This window comes from Hyperolius riggenbachi, chromosome 4, assembly GCF_040937935.1.
Source record: "Hyperolius riggenbachi isolate aHypRig1 chromosome 4, aHypRig1.pri, whole genome shotgun sequence".
Lineage (NCBI taxonomy): Eukaryota > Metazoa > Chordata > Amphibia > Anura > Hyperoliidae > Hyperolius > Hyperolius riggenbachi.
Window position 1 is genome coordinate 207,382,517 of NC_090649.1, and position 13,412 is coordinate 207,395,928.

The 13,412-nt window shown below is 42.6% G+C and overlaps 1 protein-coding gene across 3 annotated transcripts in view; it reads right to left on the reverse strand.

Annotated features, from left to right (window-relative positions):
* Positions 1 to 13,412, reverse strand: part of ARMC9 (armadillo repeat containing 9) — a 294,287-nt gene that overhangs the window by 27,133 nt on the left and 253,742 nt on the right. For all 3 annotated transcript variants that reach the window (XM_068281283.1, XM_068281282.1, XM_068281281.1), the window contains exons 18-21: positions 7,025 to 7,115; positions 6,877 to 6,935; positions 4,459 to 4,563; positions 3,559 to 3,674 (exon numbers count right to left, since the gene is read on the reverse strand). In XM_068281283.1, the coding sequence (XP_068137384.1) occupies positions 3,559 to 3,674; positions 4,459 to 4,563; positions 6,877 to 6,935; positions 7,025 to 7,115 (371 nt within the window). The remainder of the gene's footprint in view (positions 1 to 3,558; positions 3,675 to 4,458; positions 4,564 to 6,876; positions 6,936 to 7,024; positions 7,116 to 13,412) is intronic.

Genomic DNA, 13,412 nt, shown 5'->3' on the forward strand with positions numbered 1-13,412 from the left:
AACGTAAAAAAGCGAATAAAAAGTTTTAACTTGCTTTTCTAACAAAATACTCCTTCCTGATATGAGCAATATGTATCAGGGAAGAGCAGGAAAAAAACTTTTCCCTCATTGCGCCTTCCACATCTAAAATCAACAGAAAAAAACCTTGGATGTTTAGAAGACTTACGTCACACCAGTTATTGTTTTTTTACATTTGGGTGTGTGAAAATATTTTCACACAACTAACAATAAGGCTTTTACACTGTTAAGGTGCAATTGCCATACAATCGCACCACAATGGTTATGACAAGTTGCACTACACGTTATTGTTCCGGTACGTCCAAATCAGTGACGCATACTTTCCACTGAAAGTATGAATCACTTCTCTGGTTATCGTGCATGACACACTGCAGCTCTTGCAGCGCCACAATGCAACACGCTGCACCGTGCTCAATTTGACAGCCCCATAAGGCAATCCCTACTTCTGCGATGGGTTGCATCGTTTTTGTGCGATGCAACATTATGTACCACGTTAAGTGTAAAAGATTGTATGGGGGCATTGGGGAGCCTCCTCGTGGTGCTCCTGGATAGTGCTAATGTAGCATGAACTAATCCCCGCAGGGCAACCGCTTTGCGGTGTTAGTTTTAGACCCCGTATATTTTGGCATGTGAAAGCAAATGCATATTTGCATGAGCAATGTCTTGTGATAAGCCAATTAGGCCAAATTTGCAAAGCCAGATTTATCAGGTTTTAACTTGGTTGATGCACACATTTCTTCTTTGTTGTAATCAGTATTGCATTTCTATCCTTTGGAGGTGGGTGGTGGATGGCTTGTTCTAGGAGGTGAGAGCCCTGGAGCAGGCTGTTTGCGCCTGTCCCCCCCCCCCCTCTGGAGTGTTGCGTGAGACCTACCCCTGAGCCCTACAAGCTTAGGGGCCCATGCTTCACTCCTTTCCAATGTGTCGTGCCAAGGTCATGCACATACAGCACAACGCAATGGACATTAAGGTAAGTGCCTGTTTTTAATTTTGGGAGGTGGGTGCAGGCGGCTCTTCCCGGCGCTGGCCACGCTGGGGGGGGGGGGGGCACCTGCACCCCCCAGCCTCCCCCTCTGGGTTGCCGCTGTGTGGTTTCCGAGTGGTAAGAGGGCCTTGGGCCCTGCGGACCCCCGGTTGTATGGGGGCACTGGGGAGCCTCCTCGTGGCACTCCTGGGTAGTGCTAATGTAGCATGAACTAATCCCCACAGGGCAACCGCTTTGCGGTGTTAGTTTTAGACCCTGCACATCTTGGCATGCGAAAGCAAATGCATATTTGCATGAGCAATCTCTCATGATAAGCCAATTAGGCCAAATTTGCATAGCCAGATTTATCAGGTTTTAACTTGGTTGATGCACGCATTTCTTCTTTGTTGTAATAAGTGTAAAAGATGCCTTATGGAAATTAAATCAGACCCTAGCGTTTTTGGGCTCAGTGAAGCTGCCCCCCTTACAATCAGCCCAATTAAAAATTCCATCATGCTTGGCTAGTGCTACATTTGTGCCCATTTATGCTGCAAAAATTAAGATTTGTGCTGCTTTTGTTTTGAAGATAAAAGCAATTATGTTGTTCAAAACATCATCATCACCCAAACCCCATACAAAAACCTACAGACATGAAACTGATATGGGTGGGTAGTTTTGTGCATGTGCTCATTTGTGCTGAAAAAAAATCATCTTTCTATCTTTTAGAGTTTTGAGATATTCACGGACATGTCAGAAAGAATTCATTAGACATTTGATTGGATGAGAAGTTGCATCGTGTGTACAAGAGGAGTAACTAGACATCACTGGGCCCCCCTGCGAAACTTTGGATGGGGGCCCAGCACCCCCACCTCCCTCGCTTTCTGCACAGGAAAACTGAGGACCAATGTGTTTTCCCCATGCAGATAAAAACACGTAGACTTAAAGGAAACGTCAGGCAATCTATGCTACCCCCAGATCTACTTACTCGGGGCTTCCTCCACCCCCTTGTAGCCAACAAGTCCCGTGTCGCAGCTCTGCTCCCAGTACATACATAAACACACAGCCTAATTATTTTACTACATGAGAGCACATGCTATATGGAGTAACAACAATGGCATGCTGAACATAAGATATAGTATTCACTGTAACTTTGGCAACACATTCAGAATATCACTGATTGATACTGTTATTACAGGATCTTGGACTCAGTATGAGATAACAAGCTCTCAATGAGGCAGCGACAGTCAGACATCAATCTTACCCACTCCACTGTGTCTGTAATCAGACACCATAAGGTCACTAGACTGTGTGTGATAAGAATCTAAGAATCTCTTGGTGAAATTTGCCTTCTGAGGGATTGCTGAATAAGGGCCAGTCTACAACTTTTTTGCAACCTGTGACTCCTTTGTTTTTAACGTTGTACATGAAATCATCAGAACTTTGTTGTAGTGTGAGACAGATTTTTTTTTTACGAACCCTAGGGAGCAGGGACAGTGTACAAATTCCATATCTGTGTGGTGGACACATGCATTCAATATAACAATGGTACCAGAGCAGAAAGTGTTTTCTCTCCATGCCCTTAGTTGTCAGTCTCTCAAACTTTTCCCCCATGGGACCCCCTGTGGCTTCTGGGCCCCCCTGCGGATGTATCCCTTGCAGTGTCTATTGTTACGCCCCTGGTGTATACCCAGCATTTGGGGCATGCACAAGCCTTTGTGCAGTAGCCTCTTCTGTGAGAAAGAGAGAAATTTGGGAAATATTTTAGTAATATATGGCTTAAATAAGAGCGGAGAGTTGTATTTTACCCCAGACTGCAGCCATTTGAAGTTAGTGGTATTAGGGTGTTTTCTACACTTATGGGAACAACAGGTGGGGGAGCAGTGATATATGGAGTGTCACCAGGATGAAAGTGACACTAGAAACCAACACAGTGTAGTCCTTGTCCCAGAATGGAACCTTGTGGTACACCAACAGACAGTGGGCATTTAGAATACTTAATACTAAAGTAGGAGACTGTGAAAGAATGTCCAGTTAACAGCAAATCCAAGACTGCACTAGGCCTTTGATCCCTAACAGAGAAAAAGTCTGGAGAAGTTCCCGTAATCAGGCCTATTTTGACTTTTGCACTAAAATAAAATTTTCAGACAGGAAGAGCCAGGTTTGCGGCAATGTTCCCTCCTGGGAGGGTGGCTGGAGGAAACATCATTCTAAGCCTGCCTGGGGATTAAGAGGACCAGATCGGGAGGGATGAGAAGAGGAATGGACAATGCACAGAGGTATGTGGATCCAGTATAACCATACCTCTGTGCTCACCTTAGGTAGTTTTTCTCAGGTCAGGTGTCCTTTAACTGAGAGCTTGATTACTGCAATTAATTAAGCTGTCAGTAATAGTTAGGCTTTCAATTCTGATAGGCTCCATATAAAGGTACAGTTCAGGTCCTGCTCATTTTGGTATTAGTAGAACCCTAAAAAATAAAACCCCAAAAACTAGTAAGTTGTAATTAAAATCATATCTCTGGTACAGTATAGTAGGGTAGAAATGTAATAAGGATAAGCAACCTTGAACAGGTACATACATTGTGTTTACAGCTCGATGACTGCTAGGAGTTACTGGTCTTTGTAATGGTTCATCAACACTTTGTAGTATTCCAGGAAACATCTTCTTTTTTGCTTTAAGAGTATGGGTCATAATCTGCAATATTGAATAAAACATATCAATGGAAATAAATACACAATTCTGTAAATGTTCAATTATCTTCTGCTCACATATTTATGTTAATGCTCAACAAAACACTGAGGGACAAGACTGCTAACAGTGATTTTAAACCTCGTCTATTACATTAAGTCTCACCTGCTTAATCAGAATGTTTAAGAAACAAACAAAAAAAAACATTATTGCTGAGTGCAAAGTACAGTGCATGTCTGGTCACAGTGTAGGACAGTCTGCTGTAGGGACACCTGCTTTCAATTGGGTGAAGACCGGTCCAGCACTCCTGGTTGTTACTGGTACTTATAGTTTTAAAGCTATTGACTTACACGTGTGTTATGTGATTGATATAAGTTGATGTGCATGCAGCGGTGCATTTATTATGTTTTCCGTTGATGGGGATTGAGGTTAGTAAATTTTGATGTATCTTTAGTTTTTACGTTACATTATAAAATTGTTCCTGGCATTAGTGTTAGTGGCTTTTGTACTGAAGCTTTAAATATTATTTATTGCTGATTTTAGTGATTTATTTTGTTGCTGCCTTTTTATTGCAACATTTGCAGAATGCAAAATAGTACAGAACTGTGCATTACCTCACATGGGCAGGCTTGGCATTGCCAGTGTTACTGAGGCCAGTGAGGAGGTCTGGCTGATGATGCCTTGCAGTGTTAGGCATGTGGTTGAAGAAAAATGGAAGGATCGTGGTTTGACATACTCAGCAATTAATGATATAAGGTCACATAGGAAAGATGGACGAAAATAGATATACCCCAAGATATTCTGTGGTGAGAAGCTTTTCTCCAGACAGTTCTCCTGTTTGAAGTTGAATAACTTCATCCTTGTCCAAATCGGCTTCTAGAACATCCTGCTCCTCCTGAATAAAAAGATGATGAATACACACACATTTATCCACAGTACTTTTTGAACCATTAAATAGTCAGATAAGGCAGTCTTTGTACTTTTATCATTAAGTCGTAGTGATAAAAGGCTATTATGGATTATTAAATACAATATCAATGTAGTGGAAGTGTCCTAATCTCTTCATGACAGAGATACAGGTTACACTTCTAAAGCCTGGTACACACATCCACTTTTTATTGGCCAATTATTGGACAGTTCTACCACTTTCATGTAATATGAATGCGGCAGCCAGACTAATACATTCTTCTCACCGCAGTGCCTCTACAACTCCGCTCTGTAAAGCACTACACTGGCTCTCCGTCAGTTTTAGGATCAATTTCAAAATCCTGTGCTTGGCCTACAAATCAGTGCACAAGACCTGCCCGACCTACATCTCTGATCTGGTCCACAGACACATACCAGCCCGCCCCCTCCGATCCTCCAATGACCTGCGCCTAGTCGCACCACGCATAACTCAGTCACATGCACGATTGCAGGACTTCACCAGGGCTGCCCCTACTCTCTGGAACTCGCTCCCACCAGCCGTCAGACTCGCCCCCACCTTTAATACCTTCAAACAAGCTCTCAAGACTCACCTCTTCACGCTCGCATACCCCCCTACACCAGCACCATAATATGTTCTGTTAGACACCCTCTCAAAAGATGCACCTATTGTCTCCACCCCACCCTTTAGATTGTAAGCCTCTGGCAGGGCCCTCCTCCCTAATGTATCCAGCTTGATTATGCAATCTTACTCACAACCACCCGTCTTGTAGACTCGAACAGTCTCTATTTTGACCTATGACACTGTATTGTTATCAAATCATTTGCATGATCTTGTTTTGTTGTGAGTTTCCGTATGTTCTACCTGTATGTTAACCCATTTATCTATTGTGCAGTGCTGCGTAATATGTTGGCGCTTTATAAATACAATAAATAATAATAATAATATAAGAATCTGAATGGCAATGGTTATATTGGGCACTTATTGAACAATCAAAATTGGATAAGGGTTTTAGTAGGGTTGGAAAAATAGGATCCTCCATTATATTTGGCAGTGTTTGCTGCTGTGTTATGCAATGCTGCATGTGCAAGCGTTAAAAATGATTTGCATTTGATTGCACCTTTTTTATTGTAAAGTTTCTGCTGTATGTATACTATGCTGGAGGAGGGAGCAGACAACAGAGTTGGCTCCCTCAATGAATACACATAACACTACAGAAAAGGCTTGCCTGAAAATTTTCTTCCCTCACGGTGAGGCCCTTTTACACTTAATCAGTTATTCTCAATTATAACAGAAAGAAAACTGATTTTCAGAGTAATGTCCATGTTTTCCTATGGCTCAGTTCCCACTAGATGCGTTTTAACTGAAATCTTTTTCACAATGCACTGCTAAGAAAAAAATGCATACCAACGTGTACTAACGCATACTAACACATACCAACGTATTAAGTGTAAAAGGGCCCTGATGGTTTTGTAGCTGTTAGAAGTGGAATTAAGGGGGCTGTAAGCCAGGGGAGAGCAGAAGTCCTTGGCTGGCAATGTCAAGTACAGTGGAGCAATAGGCAGTCATAGTCGTACACAATGGAACATAGTGGCATTCTGCTTACTACACTTTGGGTACATTGCAACAGAGAAGACCTCATGGAACCCGGAAGAGGTGAGTAGTCCTGTGTCTCCTGCCTGCTGCTGTAATTTATAGTGTGAAGAGCGCTGAAGAGGGTCCGAGGTAAGGCGGGGCTGAGTCTGGCCTCATTCCCCGTGGCTTTGTATGCCTGCTGCCCCCTCCCCTCCTTCTGGCCCTAAAAGCAGCCCAGGTCGGCCCCCCTCCCTCCCATGGTTGCACCCATTGCAGGGGCGATTGGTACACCCCTGGTTGGGGGTTAATGAGGATTGAGTTGAAAAACCCAGATCATCTCACCTAGACAGAGTAATTCTTCTTAATCGAATTTTGTTCTGGCTGAAATCTAACAATGTCAAAAACCCATACTGTCTCCTAGATCACTAATTTTACTTACCTTTCTGCCTAGTCACATAAAGTAAGTCAAAACTCAAGTGGTAACTCAAGAGGAATTTTATTAATTGTAAGTGGCAAACTTAATTTTATTTTTTTATCAAAACAGAAATAAAAAAAAACCCAGAAGTTTTAAAAAAAAAGTTTCCTTGAATACATTTTACCTTTGCCTCATTGGTGAGTCGCAGTTATAAGTAATAAGCCTAATGATACTACACAAACTCAGATAATTATGTAATTTTTTGTTGGCCTTATTCTTCTGGAAGCACTCACCTCATCATCCTCTGCTTCTTCCTCATCATCAGACTCTGAAGCTTCGTCAAATTTTTCCTCTGATACAAAAGAAAGTAAAATAGGCATTTCGGTATACCTAATGGGCGCCACAGCATAATTAAAATAAAGTTTGCATGATTTTACTTACCAGAGTTGAGCTGCCTTATGATAAATTCAATCTGACGGTTCATGTCTGGGTTTCCTTCCTTGATGAAGCATTTAAGAATTTCTTGCATGCCCTAATGGTAAAGAATAAAATAAGGCAGAAGTAAAAATGTCACATTCTAGCTCGGGTAAAGCAAAAATGTGATTACTATGTATAACTATTATAAACTTTTTTTGAAATGAAAACCGTTGTAAAACTGGAGTGGTATTTACCATACTCCTTGTATGCTTTTGTTTATTCTTACTTTTTTTTACACTGAGTGTCCCCTGAACCTCTACAGTCTAGGCTAGTGTTGCAGTCTTAAAATGTAATAACATGAAGATCCAATGGAGTATTAGATCTGGTAAATGGCTGATATCTCCCTTCTGTTAATGATTTACTGCTTACCAACTTGTACCGCTCAATATTAAATCAGATTCCATTAGGAATATTATGTAATACTAATGTAACAAACGTTGGAGAGGCAGCCGCGGTGAACAGCGCGACCACTGCCTCCAGCTCCATGTTTAGCAATGCTTCCGTGCCTCAGGCGTCTAGCACGCTGAGGACGGGTCTGTCAGTTGCCCATAGGGTTGCTTTGTCGTGTGCACGCGCGCACAGACAGGACCTTTATGCGGGGAGGAGGCGCGTCAGCTGACCGGCCGGTCGACTGACGTCAGAGGAGCCGCTCGCCGCTCCTCATTGGCTAATAGGAGGGGGCGTGCCAGAGGGGTCTCCTCTGCTTCATAAGCCTAGCTGAATCACTCACAACTTGTCTGCTGTTGCGAATACTCTGTGTTAGCGCTCAGACCCTTAGGAAACCGGGAATTTCACACAAGATAGGAATTGTTTGATAGCCTTAAAGATTTACATTACTGTGTTATTATTTGTGCATGACTCTGGCTCGTTCTGACTACTCTTCTGCTCAGTGACTCTGTACCTCTGCCCATCTGATCTTGCTGCCGTCTCTGCTTGCTTATACCTTCCTGTCTCTGCCTCCCGATTTTGTACTGCATCTGTCTGTCTGTTGCCGAACCCGATCTGTCTGACCACTCTACTCTCACCAGAGGGCCCTTGACTCTGGTGAGGGGCACTGTACTGTTAGTACCCACCAGCTCCTCTGGTGAGGTATTGCCGTAGCTATCAGTACTACTGTTGCACCAATCACTCATTGCTATTTGTTGTCACATCAGCTTCTTATATACCAGTATTATAGGTGATTCTGCAGATCACCATATAATCAGGTATATATCTGCATTATAGGTGATACTGCAGATCACCTAATAATCAGAATTCTGTTCTTTGCTGACACAAATCATTACAACTAATTGTGGAAGCAGGATTATTGCTAATGGACAAAAAGGGCACCGCCCTAGGCTGCAATGCAAATTATGGGCTATTGGGCGCCCAACAGGAAATTAGGGCACCCGAAAAATAGCGGTTGCAGGGATTGTGTTAACAAAAGTTTTTGTTTAGAGAATAAGGTTTATTACAAATATCGTTTACAAATTCGTTTTGACTTTTGGTTTTACTTATTTTTTCGTTTTTAAATTTCGCTTTCAGGAGTGTAACAAGTAAATTTACATTTACCCTTATTTTATGGTTTTTAAATTCGTTTTCGTACATATAATGCTTAAATATCATTTTCAACCTTATTGTATTAAAAATACATCGCTTTTGGTAGTAACCTTGTTTTCAGAATTATAATGCGTTGATTATGGTTTTCAGATTTATTATCTTACAAATATATCGCTTTTTATTATTACCATTATTTTAAGATTTTTAATGCGTACGTGACTGTAAGGCTATTTATTCTATTATACATAACTTTTTCTATTTATAATATTTTTAATGTGTATTTGATTTTAAGGCTTTTTATTCGATTAAACATATATAAATGATTCTATTCATGTTATTTGTAGTGAAGTATTTTAAGAATTAATTATATTATTGTTTATATGTGTGTAAGGGTGTTTGAGCAGTGGGGATGGTTAGGGTTAGGCACCACCAGGGGGTGGTTAGGCACCACCAGGGGGTGGTTAGGGTTAGGCACCACTGGGGGGGGTGGTTAGGCACCACCAGGGGGGTGGTTAGGGTTAGGCACCACCAGGGGGGTATTAGGGCTAGGCACCACTAGCGGAGGTTTAGGGTTAGGCACCACCAGGGGGGTGGTTAGGTACAGGGAGGGTTCTGTGTGAGAGTAGGGTTAGGTATAGTTACAGTATAATATTTGTAATATATACAATTTATTAAATTATGTATATTTCCACAAAGGGGGGGGGGGGTCTAGGGGTTAGTGATAGAGATAGATCTGTGTGAGAGTACAGTTAGGTGTTGTTGCAGTAAAATACCTGTAATACCTACAATCGCATTGTTATGCTTAATACAAGTGTAAATATCGTTTTTGTTATAGATGATATTTTGCCATTTAATTTCCGATATTGTTTTTTGTTATAGATGGTATTTTTCTGTTTTATTTCCGTTGAGTCAACATATGCACTTGATTTTCGTTTATAAGCTATAAACGAAAAATATTGATTTAGATAAAAACGTATAATTTCGGCTATATCCTGCGCCCTTTTTTCCAAGTGCCCTTTTTTGTATCTACGCACTGATTGTACCTCTGTTGTTTGTATACTCTAGGCCAGTGGTTCTTAACCTTTGTTTTATCAAGCCCCAGGAGTTCAGTCAGTCAGTCTCAGGGGTTCGATAGATGTGTGTGTGTCCGTTCAATAAACAGTCGGAGTTATGCTTTTGTGTGAAATTCATGTTTCATTGGTTTTGTTCTTTGAACACATTGATTTTATGTGATCTTTAGATTGTAAGCTCGCAAGGGCGGGGCTCTCTCACCCATTTGTATCTTGGAATTTGTTACACATTTACTCATATGTATGTTGTCATAATACCGATTCTGTATTTTGTATACTGGTGTATACCATTGTCTGTATTATTTTGTACCCCATGCTTGTTTCTTACTTTGCACAGTGCCACAGAATATGCTGGCGCTTTATAAATCAATAACAATGTGCTATTGAGATATACACACACACACACATATATATACACACACACACACACACACACACACACACACACAGAGTATACTCACACAGTATATATACAATGGGCCTGATTCACAAAGCGGTGCAAAGTGTTTGCACGCCTGTGAAAAGCCCTTTATCACGCCTAAACTCAGTTTAGGCGTGATAAAATCAAACTCGCGCGAAATTCCCGTGCGCAAAGTTTTGCACGGTGCAGTGCGCGCGATGCGCCCATTAAACCCTATGGGCGCTGCGCACGGAGTTCCGCGATTGTGCGCGCAAAGTTTTAAAAGAGCACAAAACGGTGCAAAGGTTATCACGCCTAAAGTCTTTTAGGCGTGATAACTGAGTTATCACCGCTTTGTGAATCAGGCCCATTATCTATGTTTTGAATTAAAGAAAAAAATTTCTTTTTCCAACTATGAAGGGCTTGGTAACTGCTTGTATGAATTTTGCGGGGTTCCATACCTCCAACAAGGTTAAAGAGAATCTGTAAGTGTATAAAAATAAAAACACTGGCACCTACCTTAGGAGGGGGAAGCCTTTGCATCCTAATGACGATTCCCCTGTCCTCCCGAGCCAGTGCTGGCATCCCGTAACCACCTCAAATAATAGTGACATGTATGTGCGGGTGCAGTAGCGGCTTTTAAGTCAGGCTCCAGCGGAAATAGCCGAGCCCGATTGGGTCAGCTCTACTGTGCAGGAGCAGATGAGCTCATGCCTGCGCAATAAGGCAATCCGATTGGGCTTGGCCATTTCCTCCGGAGGCCAAGCGGAAAGCCGCTACTGCACCTGCATGCAGTGTAGACAAGTAGTCGGGGTTGGGGTTCCAACAGCTGGATTGCCTCTGCCGAGGAGGAGGGGGAAGCCTCTTTAAAGAGACTCTGTAACATGAAAAACATCCCCTGGGGAGTACTCACCTCGGGTGGGGGAAGCCTCCGGATCCTAATGAGGCTTCCCACGCCGTCCTCTGTCCCACGGGGGTCTCGCTGCAGCCCTCCGAACAGCCGGCGACTGTGCCGACTGTCAGTTCAATATTTACCTTTGCTGGCTCCAGCGGGGGCGCTGTGGCTGCTTTCCTCTCCGAACTACACGGAAATACCCGATCTCAGTCGGGTCCGCTCTACTGCGCAGGCGCCGGAAACTTGCGCCTGCGCAGTGGAGCAGACCCGACGGTGATCGGGTATTTCCGTGTAGTTCGGAGCCGACAGCCGTCAGAGCGCCTGCGCAGGAGCCAGGAAGGTAAATATTACGTCACGGCTGCACGGAGGGCTGCAGCGAGACCCCCGTGGGACAGAGGACGGCGTGGGAAGCCTCATTAGGATCCGGAGGCTTCCCCCACCCGAGGTGAGTACCCCCCAGGGGATTTTTTGAGGTTACAGATCCTCTTTAAGATCCAGAGGCTTCCCCCTCCTGAGGTAAGTACCCCCTAGGGGCACTTTTTTTCCTCGTCAGGTTTACTTTAAAGAGACACTGAAGCGAAAATAAAATGATGATATCATGAATTGGTTGTGTAGTAGGGGTAATTACTAGAACATTGGTAGAAAAAAATCTTCTCATATTTTTATTTTCAGTTAAACAGCTTTTTTTTTTTTTTTTTTTATAACATTGCATCATTCTCTGATATTTGCAATTTACACATTACTCAGCATTCTAAAAGTTTTTAGAAAACAGGCAGTGAACTTTAGACCTGTCCTGAACTGTTCTCTGCAAAAGAAAAACACAATACAGTGGAGATAACCTAATCAGAAGTTAGAGCTCAATGGCTATTTGCATAGACAACAACTGGAGTTTCTTAACTCTTCCTGTACTGGAAACAAATTTTAGAGACTTATGTCTCTGCTCCTAATGCTTTATTTCTTAGCTGTACTACACAACCAATTTATTAGATCATATATTTTTTTTTCCGCTTCAGTGTCTCTTTAAGACCCACTGCTCCATCTTTCCAAAACACCCTGTGCTCCTGCCTACTGAATAGAAAAATGAATGGCCTTGCCCAATCACTGTTTGGTTAATAAAATGACTATCAACTGAAAGGGCCTTGGGTTTTTTAAAGTTTTTTCTTATTAGATATCTTTTATTATCAAAATATTTAATTGTGTGGGTAGATTTAGGCAGACCACTCTCTCTTGCTTTGTTACATACTGTGTTCATCTACATTTTGAGCCTCAATTTTTTTCCCCTACCACATACCATTTCATTACTAAAACTGCAGTAAGGAGTCTGCATATTGGCTGTTCTTTCTGTTTTCCCTATGTTGGGTTTTCTACTCCAAGGGTCCCCATTGTATTGTTTTTACCTTCCACTGGAGCCCGGTTCACATTAGCGTTAAAAAGTGGACCGTAAGCAGAGCGGAACAGATACTGTACAAATGGAACGGATGCAAATGGATCCAATGTTAACCTATAGAGCAGTTCACATGCGTCCGTTTGTACGGATCCGTTGCATACATTCCGCTGAATGGAACGCAACTTAGCTTAAGCACCAATTTTTCTGGACTGCGTCTTGTGACTAGTCACATGACACGTGTAGTCACATGACGCGGTAGACGACGGGATGCTGGAAAAAATAACCTCTCTAGCACCCGGCTGCAATGAAGAAGACGTCTGGGTAAGTTTTTAACCCTCCCTCACCTACCAGGCTGCTGCACCCTCCCCTCACCTGCCTGGCTGCTGCACCCTCCCTCGCCTGCTGTGGCAAACGGAGTAAAAACGAATTCGATCGACCGGTGATCAGATTCAATTTGCCGGATCCTTTTGCCGGTGTGGACCAAGCCATGTGGATCCGGTGAAGCAGAGACCAGTTACGCTTTACCGGATCCGTTTAGCTTAAAAATACAGTGTGAACCGGCCCTTATGGATTAAAGGGGCAGTATATCCAAATGTAAGCTACTCGGATTTCCTTAGTAGTGTGTTTCTATTAGGAAGGTAATACTTATTATATAGTGCTGTTGTTTAAAAAAGGTCATCTGGACAGAATTTATAGCTCAGATACAGATCTGGACGTCTTCGCTAAGGCAAGAAAAGCGATGCTCTCTGTGTTAATTTACTGTGATAACAGCTCTCTCTCTCCTGTCTTGGACTGATCAAAGCCCAGTCCTCCTAATGCAAGCCCTTTCTCCTAATGCTGTCAGAGGTGTTAGGCAAATAAACACGCAGCCTGTTTATTTACCTAAGACATTCCAAAGCGCAATATTTTCTGCTGAATGAACTTGCATTTGGAGGACAGGCTTTAGCTGAAGGACAGGAAAAAGCTCTATTAGCCAAACTGAACACAGTCTACGTCAGGGATGTCAAACCGGCCCTACGAGGGCCGAGGTCCTCACACATTTTTGACACAGCTCAAATGAA